The sequence below is a fragment of the Cervus elaphus genome, chromosome 12 (assembly GCF_910594005.1).
Source record: "Cervus elaphus chromosome 12, mCerEla1.1, whole genome shotgun sequence".
NCBI lineage: Eukaryota > Metazoa > Chordata > Mammalia > Artiodactyla > Cervidae > Cervus > Cervus elaphus.
In genome coordinates, this window is record NC_057826.1 from 36,548,240 (window position 1) to 36,566,858 (window position 18,619).

Here is an 18,619-nt window from a genome sequence, read left to right on the forward strand (position 1 = left end):
TGTAATGATGCTTCAGCTCTAAATACTTTAGCAGCCACTCCCTAAGAATAAGGAATTCTTCTACGGGGCCACAAACCATTATCATTAATAGCATTGTCTATTATACAGTCCATATTAATTTTTCTCCTTCCCCCCCCCCCCCCCCGCCCCAATGTCATTTACTTGGGCTTCCCAGGTGGCTCAGTGGTAAAGAATCAGCCTGTCATTGCAGGAGATGCAAGAGATGTGGGTTTGATCCCTGGGTCAGGAAGATCTTCTGGAGGAGGATAGGGCAAGCACTCCAGTACTCTTGCCTGGAGAATCCCATGGACAGAGGAGCCTGGCAGGCTACAGTCTATAGGATCACAAAGAGTCAGACATGATTGAGCGACTGTGTACATACATACGTATATATATTTGGGATTTTTTTCCTTCCTGATTCAGGATTTACCAAGGTTCCCCCTGTTGCGCTGTTTGTTTCTTTACTCTCTTTAAAATCTTGAAATATTTCCCTTTTTTTTTTTCTTGCTAGTTTGTTTTTCATGACATTGCTCATTTTGAAACGTCCAGGGCGGTTGTCATGTAGACTGTCGCACATTTTGGATTTTTTCATAGTTTCCTCATGATTAGATTCAGGCTTGACATTTTTTTTTAAAAAAGACCACTATATTTGAGATGATGTGGACTTTCCAGTGTGTTACACTGGCAGGTCAGTCAATACTGCTCATTGTCCTTTACTGGCGATGCTAGACTTGATCACTTGGTTAAGCTGGAGTCCATCAGACTTCTCCATTTCACAGTTTAGAGTAAGTTTTGGTGTGATAACCTAAGACTATTAGCTCCCAACATGTTTTACCCAGTGGTCTTAGCTTCCATTGATGATCTATGCTTACATTTGTTATTACACTGGGGATTGCAAAAGATGACTAATTCTGTCATTCTGCATTTGTTATCTGGCATTCTTCTGTAAAGAGAGAGTTTCTCCTCCCCCCCACCCCTCCGACCAATCCCTGTGGTCTCAAAAATTAGTAAAAAAAAAAAAATTAATATGGTATAATCCATTACCATAATTTTTTTTTTAATTCTCAAAACTATCCTAAATTGGGCCAGTAGGAGCCCTTTCAAGAGGCTTCTGGATTCTGTTGACTTGGTCTTGCCAGTTTTTAAACACTTAACTTGCTTTCTCACGTAAGATATTCCAGACACAACTTGTACTTACCAGTCTGCGGTCCTTGTACTTATAATCAGTTTCTTTAAAGGAGTCTTACTCCCTTTTGTTGGAGATGGCAGCTAAAAGTTGACTTTGTACTTTAAAAATGGCTATTTAATATCTCATCAAATGAACATACCTTAGTTTATCACTCTATTTGTTGAGCATTTAGGCTATTTCCATTCTCCTCCCTTCTAAATAACTGTAACAAACATCTTTATGTGGATAACTTTTCCAAGTTTAGGATTATTTCCTTTGGCAAGATTCCCAAAAGTGGAGTTATTGGGGCAAAGAATATATATATTTTTTCTGACTCTTTTTACACATTATCCACGTTATGCGTTTGCTCTCACAGTTCAGTTCAGTCGCTCAGTCATGTCCGACTCTTTGCGACCCCATGAATCGCAGCACGCCAGGCCTCCCTGTCCATCACCAACTCCCGGGGTTCACTCAAACTCATGTCCATCGAGTCGGTGATGCCATCCAGCCATCTCATCCTCTGTCATCCCCTTCTCCTCCTGCCCCCAATCCTTCCCAGCATCAGGGTCTTTTCCAACGAGTCAACTCTTCTCATGAGGTGGCCAAAGTATTGGAGTTTCAGCTTCAGCATCAATCCTTCCAATGAACACCCAGGACTGATCTCCTTTAGGATGGATTGGTTGGATCTTCTTGCAGTCTAAGGGACTCTCAAGAGTCTTCTCAAACACCACAGTTCGAAAGTATCAATTCTTTGGCGCTCAGCTTTCTTCACAGTCCAACTCTCACATCCATACATGACCAATGGAAAAACCATAGCCTTAACTAGACGGACCTTTGTTGGCAAAGTAATGTTTCTGCTTTTTAGTATGCTATCTAAGTTGGTCATAACTTTCCTTCCAAGGAATAAGCGTCTTTTAATTTCATGGCTGCAATCACCATCTGCAGTGATTTTGGAGTCCAAAAAAATAGTCTGACACTATGTCCACTGTTTCCCCATCTATTTGCCATGAAGTGATAGGACCAGATGCCATGATTTTAGTTTTCTGAATGTTGAGCTTTAAGCCAACTTTTTCACTCTGCTTTTTCACTTTCATCAAGCGGCTTTTTAGTTCCTCTTCACTTTCTGCCATAAGGGTGGTGTCATCTGCATATCTGAGGTTATTGATATTTCTGCCGGCAATCTTGATTCCAGCTTGTGCTTCTTCCAGCCCAGCGTTTCTCATGATGAACTCTGCATATAAGTTAAATAAGCGGGGTGACAATATACAGCCTTGACGTACTCCTTTTCCTATTTGGAACCAGTCTGTTGTTCCATGCCCAGTTCTAACTGTTGCTCTCACAGAAAGTTTTAAAAGTCAACGACTTTTATGTGTTAAGACCGGTGACGTTGTCTCACTTCTCTTTCTCCTTTCTCCTGTCTGCTGACCTCCTCTCTGCTTAAAACCCTCTTCTCCCAAACTTTTCTTAAAATGACACTGTTCTCTTTTCTCTCAAGACAAATCCTCTCTTCCTCCCTTAACCTGCTAAATTTGCACATGTCCCAAAGCCTAGTCTTTAGTGCTCACTTCCCTTGCTGGGTACTACGTGGGGTGTCGTTACTTCTATTTGCTTGCCTTTGAATGCCCAGTTCCATTCTGAGCTCTCATTCCTTCTGGTTTTGTCTTCTTCTAAGTCTGGCCCTTGCTTTTGGTCTCCAGCCTTGCCTTGTGTTCATCTCTGTCCACAACCTTGAGAAGACAAACATATCCCAAATATATGAATTCTGTCCTTAGATACTCTGCATGTAGATGAAGCTTCATTTGAGCCATATTTTCTATTTGTCTGGTATAAAAATAACATGGTTCTGTGTTGCAAGAATACAACTTAAAATGCAGCCATACAGCAAACTGGGCCACTTATCTCATTTATGGACTCCATAAGATATCTCTGTTCAAATATTTATGGGGAGGCTGTATTCTTGGAACACAAACATAGTAGGATTCAGTTCTACCTTCACTGAACTTGAATTTTCTAACTTGAGTGGTTTGTGATTTAAGTTGGATTCTGACAATAAGATAAGGAAGAAATGGAAGTCCAGTTCAGTTCAGTCGCACAGTCACGTCTGACTCTGTGGCACCGTGGACAGCAGCATGCCAGTCTTCCTTGTCCATCACCAACTCCCAGAGCTTGCTCAAACTCATGTCCATCAAGTCAGTGATGCCATCCAACCCCTCCTCCTCCTGCCTCCAGAGGGTCTCCAAATGAATTCTGACCTTCCGACCTTAAATCAAAAGAGGGCCGATTCCCAGCAGAGTCCAAGCTCCCATCCAAACGTTTTTTATGAGCAAGGTAAGGAATTCCTTTCCCTATCTTATCAACCCAAACAGAGTTCCACCCTCCCCAACCAGGAGACTGTGCCTGGGGTGAAAAAGGACTCAATCAGGTGGGTGGAGAGTCCCCCTGGGGTATGTATAGTCTTCCTGTAGAGGGAGATAGGCTACCAATGCAAATCTAAGATTTCAAGTTTAGTCTGATTTCTGGGGGTGAGGAGGAAGAGAAGATGTCACCTGTATCATGCAAGAAGCAAGGGGGACAATATATGTGCATACATGTATCAGATGACCCTAAGTGGTAAAGAACCCGCCTGCCAATGTAGGAGATACAAGAGAGGAGGTTTCAGTCCCTGGGTCCGGAGGATCCCCTGGCGGAGGGCGTGGCAGCCCACTTCAGTATTCTTGTCTGGAGAATCCCATGGACAGAGCAGAGGGAGGACTATTACGGAGAGTCGCAAAGAGTCGGACACAACTGAGCGACTTCGGATTCACACGCATACATATACAAATATTTATTTATACAAAGACTGCCACAGAAAAACACATTGGAAACTGACGATGATTGCTAGATAGGGTGAAGAATGAGAGGGAGACAGTTTTCACTGGGCTTGTGCTTTGAATTCTCTATTTGCAAATGAACACTTTTTTTTTTTTAATGCATGAGAAGGAAAGAAATCGCGAGGCCACAGGGTCTTTGTTTTATTGGTATAGGAGAATGATTTCGACACTGATTTTCAATTTTTTTCAGGAGGGAAAGGGTTACAATTTGTTTGCTCTAATGCTGTATTCAGAGGATTAAATGAGAATTATTGAAAGTGGCGATCAGATGTGGTTCAGTTTTCAAAGTAGAGAGATGCAGCGTTTCCTGTCAAAAAAGTGAGTTATGATTTATATAAAACGTCGTGGACTAGAGTGGGAAAAGGAATTTAAAAGTAAAGCCTCCTTGCCGTGCCATTGTTGCCACAATGCCGTGACTCGGATTCGAACCGAGGTTGCTGCGGCCACAACGCAGAGTACTAACCACTATACGATCACGGCGAGCTACCGGAGACCTGTCAGGGGAGCTTTCGGATTGTCTTCTTCAACAGTTATAGGCCTTCCCATTCCGCACGTCACCAAAAGGTCCACCTATGGGGCGGGTTCAGGCCTAAAGCCGAGTCTGAGAATGCGCAGGCGCATTGCTCTTTTGCCAGTTACTCCGGTTCTCTCCAGTTTGGGTCCGTTAGCTACCCGAGATGGTGGTGATGCAGTAGGAAAGAGTGGGTTCCATGTAAGGGAGGTGTGAGTTTAGGGGGTACCACTTGGGCAGTCCAGGGACGGGACCGACCGGAGCTCAGAATGTTCACAAGCTGTGTAACTCGTCTTCCTTGGAGGAATCCCATCTGCTGTGCCCTCGAGACCCTTCCAGCACCGCAGACCGGCAGAGGGGCGCTCCTCAGGGCTTCTCCTCCTTGTTGATTCCCCGAGTGGCCGAACGGTGCCTCTGAAGGAGAACACCCCAGACTTGAACTGGCCACTTAGAAGGGACTCCATGAATGTATCTCAACCTGCTGCTCCCCTCATCTGCAGCACCCCCTTCCTTGCTTCCCTTGCTCCCCCGACGGCATTGACTCGTCCGCTCACCGGTGCTTCCGCCGACCCGGTGCCATCCTCTGTTGTGTCCTTGGGCGCAGCAGGGAAGGAGCCCGATTTTCCTTCTGGATACATCGGAGCTCTTGTCCCCACGGCGCCTAGAACCAGGCTGAGTCCACAGTAGGCAGTGGCTTTTTGCTAAACTGAGAACGTGCCACTGGTTCTAATGAGTGAATCCAGAGGGACAACCCATCTTTCTCCATTGTCATCTGCTCTAATCACTGCCCCCCTTCCCACCCTGCAGAACAGCCGGAAGGATCCTGCTAAACCCGAATGGAGTCTCACTCCTCTAGCTCTCTTCCCAAACCCCTCGACTACGGAGCCTTTTCCAGCTCATCTTGTGGACTTCCCTTAGTGTCGTTTCCATTTCTTAGTTACTTGCTTTCAACAGGTCCTTGAGAAGCGCTTAATACTACCTTTCAGACCAGGGTCTGTAAGCGTCATGGGGATGAGATAAAGAGAAGACCTGCAAAGAGGAATTCTCTTCGTTCCATTCCAAGACCTTAGCTCACGAGATTATCCTGGCTGCTTGCTGCTTGACAAATTCCCTTTCTGCCTTACTTCCAAGGTCACTTCTGCGAAGACTTCTATTACCGGAAGCCCATTTCTAGTGCCGCTATGGAAATTTGTACATATGTCAATTTTAGCACTTTGCCTCTTGGGTGTTCTGTGCTTTGTTTGGGTTGTGCCGGATAACGTGTGTAGCCCAGTGTAAGCGGAAGCCTGTATTCTTTCGAAATCCAGTGTAGCCAGACCTGGCGTAAATATCGTTTCTGTCACAAGGGGATTGTGATCCATTTTCGAGGAAACTGTCACAAACTGAAGATTTAAAAAAAAAAAAAAAATGGAGGAGAACGCTAAAATGCAGCCCCCTTGCCGTGCCACTGCTTTCACAATGCCGTGACTCGGATTCGAACCGAGGTTGCTGCGGCCACAACGCAGAGTACTAACCACTATACGATCACGGCGAGCTACTGGGGACCTGTGTCTCTCACTTCTCGCCTGAGCTCTTCTCTGTTTAAAGCCCCGCCCCCTGGCTGTGACATTGCTGGTTCCCGCCCATCTCAAACCTCTCCTCGCTGCCCGTGCGTACGCAGGCGCACTGTCTTTCAGCTGTCTCAATATCAGTCCACACTCGCCCGCGGGTCGGATCCCGCCGCTTCACTACCGCGGTGCGAGGTGTCTTGGGGTTATCTTACCCCGCATCTCGAAGGAAGTTGTGCTGTGGGCCCGAACTGATTTTCCTTCTTGTGAGAGTTAAGAGACAGTCCCATTACCAGCCAGAGCCTGTTCAGACAGCACGAGCGCCAGGGCACAATGGGTGTGAGAGGAGACCGGCGCCGCCATTCGGACGACCTGCAGGCGCAGACCTCACATCCCTTCAGGCTGCGTGAGATTCCGGTCCGCAGGCCCGGCGTCCCAGGGGTCCTTTAGTTTGCAAAGTGCTTTCACGATCCAGGCGGACGACCAACAGAGACTTCGACCCGGAGTCTACGGCGCCTCTACCCCGCTTCAGGCTTTGTGCCAGAACCAGAGGGGCCGATAATGAGCGACTTGGGCAGGCGAGAGCGGCGGCCATCTAGACGAGGAGGACACTGGGTGACGCGTTACTCGCGGCGTCCCAGTAGCTCGCCGTGATCGTATAGTGGTTAGTACTCTGCGTTGTGGCCGCAGCAACCTCGGTTCGAATCCGAGTCACGGCATTGTGGCAACAATGGCACGGCAGGGACGTCATTTTTTAGACTTGGGAAGCCGTATTCTTCTGCGGTTGTTCCTTAACTGCTTCTTGACATTAGGTCAGTGCTGAAATTATATTAATAACTCGGCAAAAAGTGAACCCAGGGGCTTCAGTGAGTCGGCCAACCGTCATCTTCTGTGTTATGAGACTGTTTAATGTGGGGAGGTTGTTCCGTCTGGTACTCATTCTCTTTCCTCATTTGCTATCAGTGGTGAAATGATAAATTGGGTTCTCTAAAAAAGCCTCACACTTGCTAGTCAATACTTTGGAGTGCAGGGATTATAGGAACACTGTGCAAACATTTATTAAGAATTAGAAGCGTGCAGATTAGACAATACACTGTGACTAGCGAAAAATCTGGGCGCTCTGGACGGATTGGTACCGGTAGCCACTATGAGGTTGCGGAAGAGAGTTTGTGGCCTCGGTCTCCTCAGCCTTCTAGGTGGGAAGGCTTTTTCTCCTTGAGAATTTTTTTTTTCCTAACCTACCTCAGGTTTAAAGCAACTATTATTCGTTACTTTGTTTTGTGAGCACTTTATCCAGGTTCAGCTAATTTAAGTCTGCCATTTGGCAATAGGCAAACGGAAGTAAGTTTTGGAGTTGGCTTTCAGGTGGCTGGGCAGCGGCTGTATCAATGTCAAGGAGAGAATGGCGTAGGACTCAGTGAATAATGAGTCCCTCCAGCTTCTCCCAGAGGACCTGGGGTGGGGTGCGGGGCGGGGGGCGGGGAGTGGCAGAGTAAGTCAGGAAGAAGTGGGGTTGTGCTCTCTTTACTGACAATCTGTTTACAAAGGCATACTGAACCCTGTAAAAGCAGGAGACTGTGGAGTGCTGTAATTTTCCAGGTCTCCTTACTGCCACTTCCCTAAATTTGATGAGTGTAAAGCCACACAACAGGACAACTCAGGCCACAAGAGAATGGAATGAGGAAAGGTGAGCCTGAGAAACTTGCCCGACTTTGGACACTGATTTAAGTGTTGTCCATATAGAAAATCAACATCACCAGCAGAAAAAGAACCAGCCAACAGGAATGTGACAATCTCTGTTCCTCTGACCACTTAAATAACTATACAGGTTTTAAAATCTGCAACCTGGAATAAGGTGTTAGGGTAGGAAGCAATGAAAGGATCTGGCTTTTCCCCAGTGGCCCTCCCTCCAACCCCCTGTTCCTCTCCTGCTGGTGCTTCAGTGCTGGGCAATGAGCTGCTCTCAGAACCTGGAGAGAAGTTTTGGTACAGTCACTTTCTAAGAGCAAAAGGAGTCAACCAAGAAAATAAAACCCCCAAACATACACCATTGGATGTAACCCATTTTAGCCTTTCACGTCCAATCCGAGGCAACTGAAGTGTCTTCTGAGGTCAGGAATGTAGTAAAGAAAGCTGAACAGAAAGTTTCCAGGTGCAGGAAGATTAACAGAGGGGCAATGTGTTCTCTTAGCTTCTGACTGCTGACCTTCTTGGCAGATATACAAATATCCTGGAGATGGGTGTATCCAGCTATCAAAATGACACAATATCCCCTCACTCGATTCCTCTTGCTCTGATTTCAGGCCCATAAAACAGGCTTTTGGTAATGATATGCCAGCCCACGTAGACATTCCTGCAGGGAAAAGCATTGCTCTGAACAAGTTTCTGATTAGTTGGTGTTTGTTCTTATGTTGCCATTTGGTTTAGACCCTTGAGTCTAGTTGGTATGATTCATTTCCCTTCAGTCTGCTTATCTCTGGGTGCGCTGACAAAATGTGGAGTTTCTAGGCTGGCGAAGCTGAGAGCTGGAGACACTGGCCTGGGATGACCTCATTGAGACTACTGCTCTGGGACACCCTCTCTGAGCCCTCGGCTCCCTCCCCTTGACTTCTTGATTTAAACCACATTTTTCTGTTTCTGATTCTGGGAATGTGGTCCCTTCCACTACCCCTTCCAGCTGGAAGGCGGAGCTCTTCTCTAGGGTCTCAGCATCAGGAAAAAAGCAAGCAAACCTTTGAGGGGCAAACCTTGAAGGGAACATATGTTTATATGCTTCACAGTGTTTACTTAAACAATCAACCCTCTTGGCTTTCTGGTCAGACTTGGTGCATCTGGAGTTGTGACTGCTGTAGCTGCCAGTCACCACATGGGTGCAGTACAGACTGGACCAGCATCCTTTGGTGTCACCTGGAAGCTAGTTGAGATTCAGAATCTTGGCCCACAAACTGGAACTGCTGTATCAGAATCTTCATTTTAACAGGATTCTCCACAGATTATTCATTTGCACCATAGAGTTTCAAAAGTGCAGGTGTGGTTGAGAGAACCACCTGACTGTAATGGAGCTCTTCATTATTTACGCTGTGAATTTTTGGGGTTAGTAGAAGGGACCTGCCTGAGTCTGCTGGGCCTCATTGTCTACTGGGCTTTATTGATGGGGGTGAAAGGGAGGTTTTGAGGAGGAGAAGATGGATTTCTGGGAGGGAGTCACTGAGGGCCCATGTTTGGGAGCACTTAGGAAGGAGGCAACAGCCCTGGATGTAGAATGCTGAGGCCGGATGAAACTTACTCTTGAATATACCACTTTGACCTTAGCCCCTATAATACTGAGCACATTCCTCAGGAATTCTCTGGACATTCAGTACTCAAGTTTCAGTTATTCATTCATTCAGCAAACTAGCATAGTGTAGCTAAAGTGCTGTACGTCATCAGGAGCTGCAAAGCTGTATATGATACTTCTTGCCCCAGATAGTTATTTTCTAGCTGGGAGAAAATGCTAGCCTATAGCAACAGTCAGAAATGACACAAGAAATGCTGTAGGTCTCTTGCTGCAGTGGAAGGAAATTCTCCAAGGAAGAACTGACATAAACTTCCAGAATTGTAAAATTATTCAAGTTTATATCCAGCACTTCCCTCATTCTGATCCCCTTTCACCTCTTTATGTTGTCCTTATCACATTAATTCTCATTCATTTGATCAACTATTGATTAATGGCCTACTATGTGTCAAGTAGTGTTCTAGTTTCTGGAGTTATAGTGATGAATAAGGCAGATACGTTGCTCTCGTAGACCTGTATTCTAGTGCAGGAATCAGAAAGGAAAGTTAAATCAAAAATAAACAAGAAATTGTGCCAATGGAAAATAATGTGTTAATAGTATCCTCTTGTTCCCTGCCTATTATCCCCTCAGCTCCTTTGTCTATAGAAAGTGTGATGACTGATAATAGTAAATTGCACACATTTGTACTTTTTGTCTAATATACACAACTGTATAACCACCTCCACAGTCAAGATCTAGAACATCTGGGGACTTCCTTGGTGGTCTAGTGGTTAAGACTTCAGTCTTCCAGTGCAGGGGGCTCACCCTCAATGATTTAACTAAAAGGTTGTTCAGAATAAAATTGGTTTTCATCTTACCTCTGATTTTTGCAAACCTCTGTTCTTGTAAATATATATTGCCAGCGTCATCCTGTCACTGGATGGGACTCTTTCAACGGCCTGACAATGGGCTCTGAAGGGGTCCCACTTCAGAATCCTTGGAAATGAATTGTCAAAGGAGACATACTGACAAAAGGAGCATTATTGAAAAGGGGCACTCAGGCAGAGAGCAGCAGGGTAAAGGAACTGGGAAGATTTGCTCTGCCACGTGTCTCACAGTCTCAGGTTTGATGGTGGTGGGGTGAGCTTTCTGGGTTGTTTCTGGCCAGTCATCTTGGTTGTGCCTTCATTTGATTTAACTCAGGCCCTTCCTGGTAGTGAGTGCATCTCTCAGTCATGATGGTTTTCAGCACAAGGATTTCTGAGAGGTTGGCGAGACATATTATCGACTGGTATGTCCTCCCCTTCTTGGCCCCTCTTAGGTTTTCTCTGGGTTGTTTTTGGGCCCCACACTGATTTTGTGTCCTTCAGAAGCATCCTAAAGTGGCAGACTTAAGCAAACCTGTTACTGGTTGTGCCTGGCCAGGGCAGGCAGTTTTGGTCAACAGTTCCCTAACAATCCTATTATCTTTAATTTGCTTGGGTCTCAGAAGGCATAGTACAGATTTTATGGTTCTTGAAAAGAAAATCGTTGGAATGCTTTATTTATATTAAAAATATTCTTAAGTTATTTAGATATACATGACCAGTTTTTTGGCAGTGGAAACCCTGGCAATTTTTAGAAAAATGTGTTGGGTCAATTCTGAGTGATTTAGGGGTCTGCTTTCCTGGAAACCAGCAAGGCAATGAAAACTCAGTCACTGGACAACAGAGCATCTTGAAATTGTATACAATAACTGGTGACTTGCCCTAAGGTACTTCCAAGGTAATGCAAAGGCCCAACATTTTAATAAGGCAGAATGCTGGGATTGGAAAATATGCAGAAAATGAGTCTGATAACACTTCATAACAGCTTTATAGAAAAACCCTTAGGTTTCCAATGGTCTCTTTTTAGCTCCCCTCCTAGGCAGTTGGTTATGTATCTCTTTGGAAAGGGCAATAGTCTTTGTGATTTTTGTCCAGCACTATGACTACCCCAAGACATGGCAGTGATACAGGTACAGTTGTAGTCAACATAGTTCTCCCACTTCTTGTCTCTGACTACTGATCTGCACACTCCTCCCCTTCTCCTTCAGCCTATTCTAATAGGGCTCCTACCTGCCACCCTCTTCCTACCCTGGCCCCACCTCACATATATATGTATGACTTTATAATCAGGTCCCATACCCTGGGGTCCTGTTCTTTAATTTCCAAGATAATAAGTTAATCATTTAAGGTTTTATCTTAAATGGTTTATAATTGTTTATTAGCCTTTGCTGAGGTTTATGCTGTGCCAGCATCAAGGGCTTTATTAGTTTTCTGTCTCCTGGGAAATGGGAAACACTATCATGTCAGCAAGCCTGCTTTGCTTAGCTTCACTCTCTTTTAGACATAAGCTCCGGTATCTAAGCTTTCCTTTTCAGGATTCTTGAACCTTCTTTCTTCCAGTTATTTAAAGAGAACTTTATCCAGTTCCCTTCTCAGGGAGCCAGCTGACCTACTAAATGGTTGAAGAGTGTTAAAAGTATTATCCTTCTACCCCAAAGTAACATGACCATTTTAATGGAGACATCTTAAGTCCAATTTTTTGATGCTGAGACCATGAGACCAAGACAGACCAAGGGAGAGAAGATTCTCTGTACCACCAGGGCCCCATGGTATGCCTGGATTTTCAAAGCATTCTTGTCCTGCAAAATCTGCCTCATTTGCAACTTAATATCTAAGATATGGCAGGACTTCCCTGGTCGTCTAATGGTTAAGACTCCAGCTTCCCCTGCAGGGGCATGGGTTCCATCCCTGGTCCCGGAATTAAGATTCCACATGCCATGCAATGAGGCCAAAAAAAAAAAAAAAAAGCAAAACCCAAATGGAAAAACAAGCAGAAATCTGAAATTCAGTTAAAGTTGGAAAAACAAAATTCCCACTTAAAAAATATCTTAGATGTGGCAAGGGAGAAATGGAGTATGAGAAAAAGCAGTGTTGGTTCCATTTGTGTGGATAAAAGATACATAACAGGAAGGAATGTGGCTTGGGTAAGAGCGGGCCTAGAAGGTTTGTCTGCTCGTCGGGACCTCTCTGAGCATAAATCTGAAGTATTATAGAGGAAACAGGTGTCTTGTTCTGCTCAGGCTGTCATAACAAAATACCATAGACTGAGTGGCTTAAACCTAATGTATGTATGTATTTGTGCTGGCCAGTTTATTTTCTGATGAGGACTCCCTGACTTGCAGATGGCCATCTTTTTGCTTTGTCCTCACATGGTGGAGAGAGAGTGACTACTCTGGTGTATTACTTTATAAGAACAATTTTTTGTTTGTTTATCAGTTGTTAAGTCATGTCCTACTCTTTGCGATCCTATGGACTGCAACACACCAGGCTCCCCCATCCTTCTCTATCTTCTGGAGTTTGTTCAGATTCATGTCCATTAAGTTGGTGATGCTATCTAACTATCTCATCCTCTGTTGTCGCCTTCTCCTCTTGTCCTCAATCTTTCCCAGCATCAGGTTCTTTTCCAATGAGTTGTCTCTTCACACCAGGTGGCCAAAATATTCAATAGTAATAACAACAATAGTTCTATTGGATTAGGGTCTTGCCCTTATGACCTCATTAAAACTTAATTACTTCCTTACTGTAAATATGGTCACATTAAGGTTTAATGGTTCATCATATGAATTGGGGGTTAAGTAAGTAAGTGTTAGTCACTCAGTCATGCCCGACTGTTTGTGACCCCGTGGACTGCAGCCCATCAGGCTCCTCTGCCCATGAGATTTTCCAGGCCAGAATACTGGAATGGGTAGCCTTTCCTTTCTCCAGGGGATCTTCCCAACCCAGAGATCAAACCCAGGTCTCCCACATCGCAGGTGGATTCTTTACCAGCTGAGCCACAGGAGGAGCCTGAATTGGGGTGAGGGGGGCACAATTCAGTGCATTAGCAGTGCGCTTAATCCAGACCCCTTGCTCTGTGCCCCAGAAAGGTGGGGGCATGTCCTCCAGTGGTAGAGCCAGCATTTGGAATTTGGGAAGCAGGGATTGGAGGCTGGAGTGAGGCTTATAAATCTCTGTTAGGAGCTGAAGGGCACCCTGGGTACATGTAGTGATACAGTATTTAGTGTTGGCTTACACAGTGTGCTGCCCAGCACCCACATAGGCCTGGATCTCTTAGCATCCGAAGTTCCTCTGCTCAGAAGCTCTAACTTCTGTGGCCCACAGGTCCACAGCCCTGTGCCAATAGGTGTTCAGTTTAAGGGCTGTGAAAAGGACTCCCTGGCCTCCAAAATTCGTTCAGTCAACAACTAAAGAGCCAGGCACTGATTTAGGCACAGGGAGAAAAAACCTGACTATGACAAAGCCCACCTCCCTCTTCTGCTCACCAATTCTGCAAAACCCTTTACAGGGCAGAGAAACTACATAGTTACTTCCTGACTTTGGTTCCCAGGGAAGCAGCCAATCTCTGATCTTTTCCTGAGGACAGATTTTGATCAGGCTGGAGAGGAAGAAGACAGGATGGAGAAAAGGGAACAGAGAGGGGGCTTTAGTGCCGAAGACTGGCTTCCCAGTCATCTGTGCTGTCCTTTATTGGATGTCTCAGACATGGCCTCTCCTTTCCATGCCCCTATCTGAGCCAGGCAGGGCCCCTTCTCCTACTCTTTGTGATATGGTCAGTGGTTTCCTTGGAAAGGCTTGCACAGGTGGAGAGGATAGGAGGGAAATGAAATGGTGGCCACCACTCTGTTCCATCTTTCTTGCAGGCAGGTTCTACTCTTTTAGGCAATGGAGTCAACAGGTCTGGAAGAGTTCTTGAGAACTGACCTATGGACTGAATCACAGGCAGAGTTTACAGACTTCAAAGTTAGTGCATCTGGGCTGCCCTTCCCTACTATCAGAGTTGCCTTAATATCTTTCTGGAGGATGCCATTATATCAAAACTTATCTTCATTGCAATACTTGCTTCTAGAAGGCTTTATCAGGAACTGGAACAGCTTCCTGGGGGAGATGTGAACTGAGGGTCTGAATCAGTGCCCCAGCTGCAGTGCCCCTATCAGTACCCTCTAATTAGGGGAGACAAGGGGATTTGGGAACCTACGGATTGGGAGTTCTCATCTCTACTTGTGAAATACCCAACTGTTTGGATTCAAAACTAAGATTTCCACTTATCAGCAGTTGGGCAAGTTGTTTAACCTCTTTAAGTATTTCATCTTTCTAAGCTTGAGTTCCCTTGTGTGGAAAACTGGGATAGTAATAGTACTTTCCTCAAAGGTGTATGGATAGGAAGAAAACGAGTGAAATACATGTCAGGCTTGGAGTAGTGCCTGAAATATGATAAATGAACAATATAACTTTAAAAAAAAACAAAAGGATCCATATTAGGATGTTTATACTTCAGGTACTAAAGTTTTGGGAGCATCTTACCATTTATACAGACATTTTTTCTCCTTTCCCTTTTGTTCTCATTTAGTAGGCAGACTCAATCTTGTAGGCAGGTAAACTTATCACTTCCATTTTGCAGAAGTGGGACTCGAGATTCAAGATGGTTAAAATACTTTCCCTAAAGGCACGAAATCATTTCTCATGGAATCTCTAACTCCAGATCTCTCCAATCCTGCCTTAAAAGTTAAAAAGAAAAAAAAAAGAAAAGAAGAAGAAAGAGAGGTAGAGAGAAAAACCTTGAAATGCTTAACAACAAATATTTTGGTCAAGGATTACTTCCTTATAACTTGTTTTTCAAACAAGAATAGACTTTCACCAATAAGGTATACTTAGAGCACCTAGGAGGGTCAGAAGTGAGAAATGAACACCAACTTTCCTAGACTTTGTCCACCTTACAATTTAACCATGGGAAATAATTAGCCAACTACAGATCAATAAAGAATACTAGAGGTTAGGCTTCTCTAATCAGAAGCCAAGGCAAAAGTCTCCCAAGAAGTTCAGCAAATAGAAAATAAAGATTCTAGTCACAGTCCTGTAAGACTAATTGTGGGAGGTTGTTGTTAATGCTGAATCTCTAGACCACATGACTGTGTTCACAGGGCCTCACTGAGTTCTTCACGAGCCTCATTCATTCCCCCATAAAGCCTTTAAAAAATATTAAATAATTAATTAGTCAGGCTGCACCGGGTCTTAGTTGTGGCACATGGGGTCTTTGATTTTCACTGGGGCATGCGGGATCTCTTAGTTAGTTGCAGCATATGGGATCTAGTTACCCAACCAGGGATCAAACACCCAGGCTCCCTGCATTGGAAGCATAGAGTCTTAACCATGAGAGCACCAGGGAAGTCGCTCCCAGGATAAAGCCTTGACTGCTCAACCACCTGCTCCCTGACACACACACCCTCATCTCTGTCTGTCTCAGTCACCAGCTCCACTCTGCAGGGACTGAGGCGGTCCACACAGGAGTTTGGGAAGCTGTTCCCCAGAGTTCCGTCTATCACGCTTTCTTAGGCAACACACTGCAAGATGTAACAGAGGTGGGAAACAGAGAGGAAGGGGTATGAGAGACAGACAGAGATGAAAGAGAGAGGGAAGTAGAGTCAAAGAGATAGAGAAATTACAAACAGGATGTCGAGAAAGAATCTTTAGGAATAAGATATCTTAACACCAGAGCAGAAAGGTTAATTCCTTAGGACTTACCATAGTTTCACTCTGCTTTCTGTGGTGAGAGAACATTTGGTTGATCTTTCAGTTAGGTATTTCTAGAAACTCTTTACTGAAAGAAAAGGTTATCTAGTGCTTGGTTTTTGAATTGGCCAAGACCAATGCTTGTGGTATGGAAGGGTATTTATCATCTCCCTCCTCTATTTTCACACCCTTTACACTTTCAATGTCTCATTACTCTGAAAGGAACCTGTGTGGGAGACAAAGCTAAAGAGAAAAAGACCTTAAATTTCTCATAGGCAAAATTTAAAAAACAGCAGAATTCCATAAGAAATGGCAAACATTTCAAAAAACAAATCATACTTGAATATAGAAAACATTAAAAAATAAAGGGGTCCTTGGAAAACACTTGTCATTACTACCCCTTTAAATCTGCCATTTAACTGTCCCCAGTAATTTGCATGGGCTGATGTTTAGGGTCCACCCTTTCCAAAACTGTGACATTGAAGAGATGGATCTTTAAATGCTTTCCTTTGCACCCCATTCCATGTCTTTTTTTTCTCCTTCACAAGGTCTTCTCTCAGGGAACTTCCTCTCTGATGAGAGGGAACAATAGCCCTAGCTCTAGCCCAAACCCTGTACCTGGCTCGGACATATGCCTAGCTCTACACAAGGCCAAGTGAGGCAAGTACCTCTGCGGGGACAGAAGGAGAAAGTAAGGATAAGGACTACTTTACCTAGAGGGTAGCAGAGGGAATTTGGGAGGAAATGGCATCTGACAAGATAAGTGTAATTTCATGTTTAGAACAATTGGTGCTGAGACATCAGTGAATCATCTAATTGGAAAGGACCTTCAGGTTTTTGGGAAGACAGAATGAGGGGAGACTTCTCAAGGTCCCAGTTAGAGAGAGGGACTGGATGTCATCTTCATGAAGTGGAAGGTGTGTAATAGACTGTTGGATTCACTGCAGGCCCAAGTGCACGACCAGCAGAGCACAGAGTCCCGTGCTGACCAGGCAGTTGTTTGCAGCTTGATGCCCTGCACTGTCCACAGTCAGTTCAGTTGTGGTTAACAAGACGATCTTAAAGGTCCATTTTGCTCTAAAAATCTGTTAGATTCTACAAGATAACCTGCCTCACTCCTCCAGATAACAGCTATTTTATGACCCTGGCTGGCACCAAGGCCAAATGGAATTGAGCCTGGGAGGAATGGGAGGGCTGCGAAGTTCTTTTCCTTGGAACTTGATTTTTTCAGTTACCTTTCTGGAAGCACGATAATTTCTCAATCTGTTCTCTTTTTAGCTGATAACAAGATAATGTAAATCTGTATCCACTTAACAGTAGCTCAATTCATGATTGGAAAGTTGAAATTTTCAGTTTGCTAGTTCTCTGCCTTTCCTTTAAATGTTTTATTTATTTATTTATTTTTATCTATCTATTTATTTATTTATTTATTTTATTTATTTATTTATTTTTATTTATTTATTATTATCCTTCGTTTTATTTATTTATTTAAGTCATGCTGCATGTAGGATCTTAGTTACCCGACCAGGGATCAGATCCATGCCCCTGACAGTGGAAGCATGGAGTCTTAACCACTGGACCACCAGGGAGGTCCCAATTCCTTCATCTTTTTTTTTTTCCAATTCCTTCATTTTAAACAGTTTTCCTCCAAAGATTGCTAAATGACATTAGTGTGGTATGAACACTGGTAGACCTATCCTTAGAGTTCAAGAAGGGATCACCCATGTGGGAGGATTTCATGGGTTCCAGAAAGGTCCTGATGATCAAAGCTATGCTAGCTAACTCCTTTTCTTAGGGCATGATTTCTTCATTATTTGTTATCCAATAAGTGTTTATCAAGTACCTGTTGTGTTACAACCCTAGGAGAAGCACTGTGCATTTGATCTGCAAATGATGCAAATGTTTTGACTGTTTGTGTGTTTGTGTTAACTATGTTACCAGGCTGCTGGAGAGCCTTCCTGTCAGTCTGACAGATGGTTGAGTGCATCATAGAGGAGACTGGAATTTGTTTGGAGGTGAGACCGGAGCAGGAATGGTTTCATGGGTGTGCGACCTTGTCAGTCACACAAGGCCCACTCTCAGAGGGGTCCCATGCTTGCTTTAATGCTCTGCCGTCAACATCTGGTAATTCTTTTTTTGATCAAGGAGGGGCACGTTTTAGTTTCACACTGGGCCCCACAAATTATGTAGGTGGTCTTGAATAAGAGATTCTTCTGGAGAGAATTCTATATCTGGGGGCAGAAGACTATAGGAATAATAATACAAGTTGCATAGGAGTGGAAGAAAAGGCACCATACAGTGAGCTGTGAATTTGTCCATAATTATTTGTTGAATTGAAGTTAGGGAAAAAGCTGCCCCTATCAAGCATTTACTTATCTCAATAAGTAAACATTTCATATAAATCAACTCGATTTAGGATTCTGTTGAGTGGACACTATAGTTACCCACATTCGTTCTTAAACTAATGCTGCTTTGTTACAGTCAACTACCATTCTGTTTACAAAATGGTAGACAAAAAAAAAAAAAACAAAAAACAACAATAATGAAAAAAAAATCACACAAAGAAAGAGAGCAAAAACAAACAAGCAAAAAAATGATAGGCAAAGTTTTTATATAGATGTCTGCTTCACCTCTTTGCCTATCCTCTGCCCTCCAGTGTAATCTGCTATTTTTTGA

At 44.1% G+C, this 18,619-nt stretch overlaps 1 protein-coding gene and 3 non-coding genes across 5 annotated transcripts in view; 2 read left to right on the forward strand and 2 right to left on the reverse strand.

Annotated features, from left to right (window-relative positions):
• Window positions 1-4,446: 4,446 nt before the first annotated feature.
• On the reverse strand, window positions 4,447-4,518 carry TRNAH-GUG. The gene has a single exon. It is a non-coding gene; the product is annotated as a tRNA-His (tRNA).
• A 1,490-nt stretch (window positions 4,519-6,008) lies between these two features.
• TRNAH-GUG lies at window positions 6,009-6,080 on the reverse strand. The gene has a single exon. It is a non-coding gene; the product is annotated as a tRNA-His (tRNA).
• Window positions 6,081-6,237: 157 nt separating this feature from the next.
• SLC28A2 (solute carrier family 28 member 2) overlaps window positions 6,238-18,619 on the forward strand; it is a 57,667-nt gene continuing 45,285 nt past the window's right edge. The window contains exon 1 of one of the 2 annotated variants that reach the window (XM_043920934.1): window positions 6,238-6,908. In XM_043920934.1, the coding sequence (XP_043776869.1) occupies window positions 6,827-6,908 (82 nt within the window). In that variant the 5' untranslated portion in view covers window positions 6,238-6,826. The remainder of the gene's footprint in view (window positions 6,909-18,619) is intronic. The other variant, XM_043920935.1, reaches the window with a different exon arrangement.
• Window positions 6,744-6,815, forward strand: TRNAH-GUG. The gene has a single exon. It is a non-coding gene; the product is annotated as a tRNA-His (tRNA).